Below are 10,970 nucleotides of genomic sequence, written 5' to 3' on the forward strand. Positions count from 1 at the left end.
CATAAAATATTCTATATGTCATATGAGAATTTTGTGAATTTAAAAATGTGGGTAACATACTGACTAAATTTAAAATGTATTTAGGCTTGAGCAAAATGTATTTAAAATGTATTAGGCTTGAGCAATAAAACAGCTAATTGAACTCTTCACCTGTAGATCTGGTTATCTGCATCTGATATTAATGTTCTCAGACACATCAACTTTTCTCCCAGAGAGTAACAACTACTAGATGGCAACTGATGCCCAAGTGAGAGCAGCAGCAAATGAAGAAGTAATGGATACTGTGCCATGGTGACAGAATAGAGAATGAAGTATACAATTTGAGAGCAACAGTACTTTAGCTAGTGCAACAAGTGCAAAAACTGGTTGCTCTGGCTCCAGAGTGTGAGTTGTTGAGTGGTGGAACTTTCAACTGACTATTCAGGGTATTCTTCATCTTGAAACTGTTAAGAGTACTAGCACCTCCCAATCATCAGAAAAGAATGACCCAATTATGGATAATTATCAGAATATGCACAACTTCACAGGTCATTTTGGAGATCCAATAAGAGCGACAGCTATTGTCCAGATCCACCAGCTTAAACAGAGTAACAGAAGGGACAGTCTGTATGTAGCTGAATTTGAATTAAATGCGCCGATCTGGGGTAGAATGAAGGAGCCCTAACTGCTCAGTATAGACAAGGGCTAAATGCTAAAATCCCCACTAAGCTGATAAAACAAGGAGTTCCTTAGAATTTAGACCAGCTGTACCAGCTTTGTGTGATCATTAATGCATGCCTGGGAGAAATTTGATGCCTAGAAGAAATTCAGAGAGAATTGAGCTCAAAATCTCATTATACAGCCTTTTCCCCCACTCAGCCTGGCAGGACTGAGTTGGGGGAGGAGGAACCCACGCAAATAAAGGTGGCAAAGAGAACAGTTGCAGAAGAAAGATAGAGGTGTGGAGACCTAGCACTCTGCTTTTATTTCAGAAATCCTGGACATATGGTAAGACTCAAAGGCCCTCGAAGAGAAGAAAGATCATCTAGCCAGGGTATGAGAGTATACTGCCCTGAGTGCAGAGTCCAGACCTGGGAAATGACAATATGTGTCAATCACTAAACAGGGCTTGACTCCATCTGAATCAAAGTCCCGAGTTTTGTTTTATTAATATAGCATATAAAAATTCAATTTCAATCAAACAGTATGTTGTCTGGATACAACTGTTTTTGGGTGATCATAATTAACGTGTTTACAATATCATTCATCACCATATTGTAGTAACGTTTTGTTTGTCCATTTTAACAAATTCCCATTTTGACATTTATCCTTTTTATGTCCCCAATTTGTTTTTATTGTCTAGCCATCGATGAAATGTCAGTTCAGTTGACTTTGCTTCCATCCTCCCAAATTTGAGAACTCAATGAAGACAACATGGGACAAGGGGAAGGCTATTTTGAGGAGGGGGGTCATGTAGGAGAGAGACTGAGCCAAGGGAGGATTCAAGAGAGGAAGGCTGAGAATATTACATGAAACATCCACTCTAGTAATATATTTGATGCATACGTATTATTTTTGTATGCTCTTTCTGTTGGTTCTTCTGATGAATGGCTTTTAATTTTGGTTAAGAGACATTCTAGTGATTATGTTAATATTCATTGAGATCCAACCAAGCCAGACAGCAGAAGAAAAAATTTGCACATGAATATGCTGATATTTTCAATCTAACCATGGTTTAAAGTCCCATTTCACTGGGCCTTAATAATTCACAAGAAAGCAAAATAATATACTTGATACATTTTTATAGCAAGCTAAAGTAATTCAACTACCATAGTACTGACTTTTTTCATGGCATGCAAAAAAAGATTGTCTAATTAAAACTATAAGATGTTATCAAAAGCCTGAGAATGGCAGAATGAGATGTGGCAAATTGGTCCCAAAGTTTAAGATTGTTTTATTTGTTCTCATCAGCACCAAGACAGTACTGTGTAGACACCTGAAGGCTTCCTCTCTAAAGATATGAGAGCAGCTGCAGCTGCTTTTTGATGGAAATACATAAAATGGCAAAAGTGTCAGTTAATGAAGGAGGTCACTGTTGTACACTGGACATTTCTGCTGTTGTCCTTGGGCTGCACAGACTGGACATATTACATGTAGTCTTCAATTTACAACAGTTCATTTAGTGACTGTTCAAAATTACCACAGCACTGAAAAAAGTGACTTATGATCATTTTTCACACTTATGACCATTGCAGCATCCCCATGGTCATGTGATTTACATTTGGATGCCTGACAACTGTGTCACATTTATGACAGTTGCACAGTCCCAGAGTATTTTGATCCCCTTTGCAATGTTCTAGCAAGCAAACTCAATGGGGAAACCAGATTCACTTAATAACTGTGTTACTAATTTAAGAATGCAGTGATGCACTTAACAAATATGGCAAGAACAGTTATAAAATGGGACAAAACTCACTTAACAAATTTCTTACCTAGCAACATAAATTTTGAGCTCAATTATGGTTGTAAGTTGAGGACTACCTGTATAGCCAAGGACTAAGAAGTAACAAAGAAGATTAAAAGAAAGATGAAGAATAGAGAGGCTGGTGGAAAATACCATATTTGAAAAGATAACCAGATATCATCAAGGACAGGTGCTTGAGTTCCAAAAAGCTCTGGGAAAAAAAGTTACTATACCCTGTGCTCAATTTTGTCTCTAAGCTAAAACAAGTCAAGAAGATAACCTCTAAAGGTGTGAAGTTGTTCAAGTTGGGATAAGGAATACCTGTATTAATTGGCAAGGGAGCCAGAGAAGCAGTTAAGAAACTGAAAATCTCTACACTTTTACCATTTGTTAAGCTAAGGCTTTATATATAAGTATATACGTATTATTAATTAAATTTTATTTAAATGAGCACAAATTATTTCTCTAAAAAGCACTATAACAAGTAACTATCACAACAACTTAGGGCAGTCTGCCTATACGGTCTCTGTAATTTTTTCTATGCTTCAACACTATGAAATGTCATAAAGCAATATAAAGAAATGTACTTTATCTTCAAAAGAACTGAGTATATTCGAGTTATGTAGTGCTAACAGTTTTCATTAAATGGGTAAGAACATTCATCCTAATATGGAAAACTAAGATGTATGCACTTTTGCATATACTAATCTGAGGCATATTTGATTATAATTTAATAAAGCATGCAATATACAAAATCTGAATATACCTTTTGCTGTTCGCAGCAGGGACTGTTTCCCAGCACCCAACAATGAATTCACTCTTGGAATGCTGGGTGGAATCTCCTTATCCAGTATAGGACCGATTCGCTTGCAAATTTGTAGCAAATGGTCTGGAGCCACATGTTTGTTAGATAATACCTAACATGCAAACAAAATTAAAACTTAAAGTCAATATAACTTAAGATGTTTACATGATCTAAATATTTTAGAAATAATTGTTTATCCCTTCCTTATTGCAAATACTTGATACCACATATTTTAACCTTTTAAAAAAGCACCCTCTCTCCAAAAGGTACTTTCATTTGCCTATAATTAAACAAAATAACTTCAGATTCATTAGTTGCCTATCAGAATACATAATAAGAACATAATACTAGAAGCCAATAGTCGCTGTTTTTCACTATCATATCTTCATAAAATCAAGACAAATCATACACTCCTATAATTTGCCCTAAATCTGAACATCCTAGAGGATACCTCTTCAAGGGCAAGAAACTTTTTTTGCTGTGGCAACCCATCTATTAAATCTCTTTCATCACTTCCTTTAAACACTTTCTGACCAAATCTATTTTATTTTTAAAAACTTTTTAGTTTAGTAATTTTTATTTCATATGAATATGTTTTCCTCCCTGGCACTACTATCTCAGTGTCACTTGCTACAATGAAACACTTTAAAATATACAGCTTATTTTGATTTTTGTATCAACATGAAAGTTAAATACATTGATCTGGTTTTGAAACAATGTAAGCATAAAATACCTAGTCTCCAAAGAATCTTTTGTTATAAAGCAAATTAACTACTGAATTTATTATTCCTGAAATTTTCATCTACTATAATATCAGAGAGAGATACAAGAAGAAAATTCAGGATTAAGAAACTACTACAATAATGTAGTATTTATTTCTGAACCAAATGGAACCAAATGAGATATCTCACTAATGTCAGATACATATTTCTAATTATAAATTACTAAAACCTGGCAGTTCAATTTTATGTACTGCATGGAAATCCTAGACAAAAAATCTTTTATTTTTTTTATTTTTATTTAGTTTATTTTTATTTATTTTTGTTCTTTTATTAAAATCTAATATTTTTAAAGTTTCATGATTTAAAAAGGTCTCATAACTTTAAGAAATAAATGAAATTAGTGCTAAGCCACAGCATACAATAACTGTATTAGCCTCAAAATATTCAATGAATATTCAATACAATCAATGGCATTTGTTTTAAAAACATGGATTTTGTAAGACAACACACTATGTAGAATATTGAAACTGTGTATCATTTGGAGGAAAGAAATGGAGAGACAGAAAATTTTAAGTAAAGATCTTAGGCTCTAATCAACTCACTAAGAATACCTTGCTACCGAAAGCCCTAAAACCAGCAGAAATATTCAGCAAGACTACTACTAAGCAGCATTCTTAAAAAACAAAGGAACTTTGAAGATCAACTTCTTCAATACAAACAAAATACAGAATGATCCAGGAAAATATCTTCAAAGGTGCAGAAAAAAAGTACAGAAATTTAAGTTAACCAGAAACAACAATCTCTGTTAAACTAAAATTATTTAAGAAATTTCTGAACAAATCAGGGGGAAAATATCTTTTCATATTTTCTCATTTTGAAAATCTGGGAGGCAAAAGCAACAAGGCTGATGTTTTTTCACAACTCATCCTCTGTATGAGTCTCACAAACCCCACCTCCTTTGTGATGACAACATTCTCAGTTTGCAGTCCCATTTATGGTTTTTGTCATCTTGCAAAATAATTAACACATCACAGTAAGTAGGATGATTAATAGAGTAATAATTATCTTAATAAATGCACTTTTATAGTTCATTTCTAAACTAACTATATCTCACCAGGTCTTCATAACGTCTGTAATGCTCCTTTCCTTCCCAATCCAATCGTTTAGGAAGCAACTAAAGTTCATGGAGAAAAAAGGGGAACATGAAAAAGATATTAAAGTTACGATGGATATTTGGACTAATGTCTTGAAAAAGACATGTCAACAAATAAAATCAAGAACTGAGCAAAATTTGAGTGTCACAAAAGAAAAGTAGAATTTTAAAACAAGTCAAGCAGACCTGGTATTGTTCCAGTTCTCGCACCAGCACCTGTAGGGAAAGGAAGAACCACATCTTTAAAATCAAAAAGCGCACCTGCTGGCCAAAGCGAGTTGAGGGGGGCGGCTCTGACTTTTTACTGGGGGTAGCCGAGAAGTACGGCTCCGAGTCGCAACTCACCTCGGCTGCTTTTCTACAAGGCCCAGCTCCCAAGAAGCGAGCTATGAGGAAATACAGTTCTGCGAGAGAGAGAGAGAGAGAGAGATGAATTCAGAGCTGAGCTCACTTGGAGGAGGGTGGGAGAGGGGAGGGGGTGGGAGAATCCCCTTAGGTGACTGTAATTCATAATCAGGATCACGAGTAAGATGGCGGCGTCGGAGGTGCGGGGAGCTGAGAGGCTGGGCTCGTCTACCTCGCACATTTACTCGTCCCCTTTCGCGACGGCGCTCACTTTTTGTTTTACCTGATTCAATCAGCGACACAGAGAGACCGCCAGCGGCCAAGGCAGAATTGGAGGCCTTCGACAACTCGGCCATTTCCGTAGCGGCCGCTGTCGCCAGATCGAGATTAGGATTCAGAGCTCTGTCTACCGCGACGGCCCAGGCCTAGTTCGACATAAACCTGCTAGCGCTCCCCTCCCCCTCCGTTCTTATGCCTATGTATATCTAAGGAGGGACAGCGATCCGGCGGGCACGCGCGCGCTTTGCTGCGCGCGCCACCCTAGCCGCTGCGTCTCAGATTCATCATCTCTTCCAGTCCCGCTGCTGCCATTATTGCCGAGGAACCGCACACGACTCTGACGTCAGCTGGCCAAGGAGAGGCGGAGAAGACTGACGACAGGAGGGTGGCTTGAGAAAAGTAGTCCATCTTCTGCAACAAATGAAAACGTTGCCTTAGAAAAATACAATCCTACCCGGGATTGATTGGTTTTTCTTTGGTTACAAGGTATAAGTGGGATGATCCACTTTGCGTTAGGGGACGAACTGAAAATTAATGAACGCGTGTGCCCTAAGCGCGGAAGGAGATACGATTAGTTGCACTTCAAAGTACTTCAGTACTTCAAAGAGGGAGAGAGTAAAACGAGCCGTAAAATGTATTGGCGGTGAAACTTATTGTGGCTCGGGGAAGGATAGAGTGGTGTTAAAACGCATTTAAACATTTTAAATATGTATCGAAAACATTTGGAAACAACTTTGTTACGTGTTCATTTCCAGCGATGCAGGAACTGCTTTGACGGAACATTAACAGTCAATAAAGATCGCTGTCAAAAGTGCGACGCTTATTCAAGTCCCATTTCTAACGAACTGGTTTATGCCAAAATTACTGGTATCGTATATTTCAATAATATAATCCCAAGAAAACCTGCTATACAATTTACAGTTCCGCGAAAGTGTGGGAGCTTGTTTAGAGATTTTTTTTCCCAAAATACAAATTATAGGGAGAGTACAACGTATTAATATTACAATAATCCTTTAATGATTGATTATAAGAAATGGCCATTTAATGGTCAATTTATCTCATATAAAGATTTTTTTTCGAGTAGAAAATAGTACCTTGAAAATTATTTGAAACTAATCAGCCTGGTTTTATTCAAAAGTCAGGGCATACTCTCAAATAGAATTGTTTCACAACATACCATAGTTTCAATATGGAAAATGTGACAATCCTAAACCAGCCAAGTTAAAAAAAAATGCGAGGGAATTTCTAGAAGCCTGACACGCTTAACAAATTAGGCATCAATAGACACAGAGACATTAACATCTATATACAGTACTTTGCAAAAGAGACATCAACCTGCCCAAAAGGGAACAAAAAGACCCAAGCACCTTTCCACCAGCAATCAGCACCCAGATCAGCATAGAGGTTATCCAAAGTTATCAGACCAACAATCAAGTAAACAATATTCCCAATCAAGAAACTGTTAAAGAGCCAACAGTGAACAGTCCAATCAAAGAATCTCTAAGACCACCTAACCTGACAACACTGACAGGGCAAGCCACCAGAATACAAACTGACAGCAAACCACACTCCTTACTAGCACTGATGATGTTACCTGGATGATGTTAATTTTTTAAAATGTTGAATTTCAACTTTTGAATTCAGCTTTTTTACCCTCAAAAGGCTCTTCAGTTCCTCTTCAACTTCTGCCATTAGTGGTATCGTGCAGTTATTGATATTTCTCTGGGCAATCTTAATTCCAGTTTGTGATTCATCCAGCCCAGCATTCTGCATGATGTACTCCGCGTGTAAGTTAAATTAGCACAGGGTCAAAGTTAAACAATCAAAGAGCCATTTGGACCTGTTTCCCACAGAAAACACTGGAAACCACAAAACCTGGGTAGGCATGGCCAACTCAGTGTCACTTGCACCCAGTCACATGACCCCACCAACCACACCTACCCAGGTTTTGTGGCTCCCGGTGTTTTCTGTGGGAAATTGGTCTTTCTCTCTTGCTCCTTCCCTTTCATTTGTTTTTCTCTTTTTCCTGTACCACTCCCTTTTTCTTTTTCCTCTCCCTTCTCTAATTTGTTTCCCTATCTTTTCCCTTTCTCTCTCCCTCTCTTCTCTTTTCTCACATTCTCTCCATCATTTTCTTATCTCTCCCTTCCTCCCGTTTTTCTTCTCTCCCCTTTATCTCATTTCTTTTCCTTTTCCCTCATTCTCTCCCTCTAGTTCTCATTTCTCTCCCTTTCTCTCTCATTTGTTTTTCCCTCTCATTTCTCCCTCCATTTCCTCATTTCTTTTTCTTCCTTTTCTCTCTCTCATTTCTCTCTTGAGCGAAGATACCCACTCTGCACGAGCAGATATACCCTCTGCAAGCAAGTTGAGTGGTGCTTCCGGCGGCATTTATTGAAGTGTCCTCTGGGTGGCTTTAAAACTCACATGGGGGACTTCCACCACCCAGAGGACTCTTTTCAATCAACACTGGCCAGGGAGGTCACATGAGGATCATCTTCGGGGAAGCCATCAACGTGGCTCATGCTCTCCTCAGCTGCAGGCCTGTCCCCCTTTCCATTGTACCATCCTTCCAGATCCCATTCCCAACCCACCAGCCCCATTAGCGAGGTTGGCGTTGGTCACGGCTGGGTTGGACCAAGTCTCGGAGTGGAGTGGTCATGCGACCGGGTCGGCAGGGAGCCACAGAAGAAGGGTCAAACAGCCACATGCTGCTCCAGAGCCACCAGTTGCTGAAACCCAAATTAGCGGGATGACAATATACAGCCTTGTCACATTCCTTCCCCTATTTTGAACCAATTAGTTGTTCCATGTCTGGTTCTAACTGTTGCTTCTTGACCTGCATGCAGAGTGTCTCAAGAGACAGGTAAGGTGGTCTGGTATTCCCATCGCTTTAAACATTTGTCATAGTTTGCTGTGATCTATATACAGTACAATGAGCAGCTGTGGAAATGAGAGTAGTGTGGAGGGAAGATTTTGCCAGAGCTCAAGGTCAAGTTGCTGGAGTTTGGAGGGGGGTGACTGAACTTGGCAGTTCAAAATTAAGGCAGATTGGAGAATGTGACTTAAGAATCATCAATAGGGGCTGGGTGTAAGGTTTAGTGTAACAGGGAATTCAGATTTGGGTTTTCCCCAGATGTGCCAATATGACTTCTTCAATAAATGGCTTCTCTAATAAATTCTTATTTGGATGGACTTTGTCTCCGAGTGATAAATTTGAGATGGAGAGTTTAGTTGGAACGCTAACACCCATGTTCCATCAAGTCCACCATGTTAATGGGAATATATTTGTTTTGGAAGGAGAAATAATAAAAAAATCTCAAAGCTCTGTTAATCAATGTTAATTGAGAGAACCAAACAATGCATGGTCAATATCTGAAGGATTTAGAAGGAAAAGCTGATTTAAAAAACCCACATGGAGTTGGTTAAGATCAATAGGATTAAATAAATTGAAGGCTTTATTTTAGTGGCTCAAAAAGTTTTTGCCATCTAATGACATGAAGGCAAAAATTAAATATCTAACAAACAGCAATTGTCACTTTTCTAGTAAAATTAGTATCATGACTAAGTTGCCAGAATTATTGTAAATTTGCCAGATGTTTGGAGTTGAATGTAATAAAAAACTACTGGGACCATCAAGTTGAGGATTGGGAAAATGAGTGGAAAAAGACCTTATGGGACTTTTAGATCTTGTTCATAACATGCCTGATATAACAGCTGTTGAAAGAAAGAAAATCTGGTTCATTCCAGGGGATACTAGGATTAAGAGAAAACTGGAAAAAAATAGATTGAATGCTTATGGAAAAATAAATCCATTGTTGTATCAATCATGATGGGAGCTCTTGGAGCAATATCTAAAGCAGAAAATTTTGGTGGGCCAGAGAAATCTCACCCCCAGAGCACCCTCCCAAAGCAATTAATCCAGGCTGCACAGAAACACAAGGCTGAGCGCCCACATAGCCTGCAGGAACGCTCCCGCCCACTCACTCCTTACCCGGCAAACTTGCCTGCTAAAATTGCTATTTTTCCTTTTTTCCGACCATCATCTGTTCTGGTGTGCCAGGAGATTTAGATTAGCTAGGAAGCAGGAAATGGTTGGATTTCTTGCTTTCTAGCTAGTCTTTAGATCTTCGGTCTGCTTCCTTTAGGACTGAAGGTTTGCTTGCAAGCAAATTCAGTGCAGACTCACAGCAAACAAATCTGAGAGACTGAGCTAGATAGATCACTGAATGATTCTGTCAGCAACTCAATCTGCCTGCTTTGCCTGATTTTGGGTAAAAGTTTTTTTTTATAAAAAAATCAGTATTTACATGCATGGTGGGTTGTGAGTTCGCTTGCTTGGAAATGCTATGAGTTTGCTTGCAAGCAAAATTTATGTGACAGACTGAGCTAGCCAATGGCAGATAGATTTCTGAATGAATCTGTGATTCTCTGAGCAATTCAATCTGCCTGCCTGCTTGTGGGTAAAAGTTGCTCTTTTATAAAAAAAATCAATATTTATATAAATATTTATATTTACATACAAATCATGCCCAGCCAGTCACATGACCAAGCCACACCCACAAATTAGGTCACACCCACAGAACCGGTTAGTGGTCCCCGGGATCTAAAATTATGAGTTTGGTGGTCCCTGAGGTCCCAAGGTTGGCGACCCCTCATCTAAATGACTTCCTTGATACCCGGAAAAAATGATCAAATCTGAACACCCTAATTTTATAAAACACCACCATGCATGGAACTGCCTATATTCTTAAATGTTACCTTAATTGGGTATCATTAACATAGTGATACTAAACAGCAGTTGACTTGCCCAGTGGTTTCATGTGGATGCTGAAAACAAAGAGAGAATAAAGCCCTGCAGCACCTCACCCAATGTGATTGAAAACAATCTTCTCCCCACCAATCAACACAAATGAACATTAGCAAATATTATCAGGGAATACATGCCTTAATTTATTTAACATTTTAATTGTTTTATCAACAAAACCAATATATTAAATTGAAAAGTAACATGTATTTCTTAAATTTGGCCTAGTGGGTCCTGCCTTGGCCACTAAAGCCCATTGGGTAACTTTGGGCAAGTCACTTTCTCAACCCAGCACACCTCACAGGGTTGTTATGCGGAAAACAGGAGGAGGAAGGTATGTTGGATATGTTCACCACCTTGAGTTATCTATAAATAAAGGCAACATACAAATAAATGCATTTAAAAAAATAAAAAATACT

The 10,970-nt window shown here is 38.4% G+C and overlaps 1 protein-coding gene across 1 annotated transcript in view; it reads right to left on the minus strand.

Annotated features, from left to right (window-relative positions):
- Positions 1–6,162, minus strand: part of BRWD1 (bromodomain and WD repeat domain containing 1) — an 84,341-nt gene extending 78,179 nt beyond the window's left edge. The window contains exons 1-5 of the mRNA XM_026700506.2: positions 5,752–6,162; positions 5,469–5,527; positions 5,310–5,339; positions 5,085–5,144; positions 3,210–3,360 (exon numbers count right to left, since the gene is read on the minus strand). Coding sequence (XP_026556291.1) covers positions 3,210–3,360; positions 5,085–5,144; positions 5,310–5,339; positions 5,469–5,527; positions 5,752–5,824 — 373 coding nt within the window. The 5' untranslated portion in view covers positions 5,825–6,162. The remainder of the gene's footprint in view (positions 1–3,209; positions 3,361–5,084; positions 5,145–5,309; positions 5,340–5,468; positions 5,528–5,751) is intronic.
- Positions 6,163–10,970: the final 4,808 nt, after the last annotated feature.

This window comes from Pseudonaja textilis, chromosome 7 (genome assembly GCF_049901715.1).
Source record: "Pseudonaja textilis isolate UNSWEBS1 chromosome 7, rPseTex1.2, whole genome shotgun sequence".
Classification (NCBI taxonomy): Eukaryota; Metazoa; Chordata; class Lepidosauria; order Squamata; family Elapidae; genus Pseudonaja; species Pseudonaja textilis.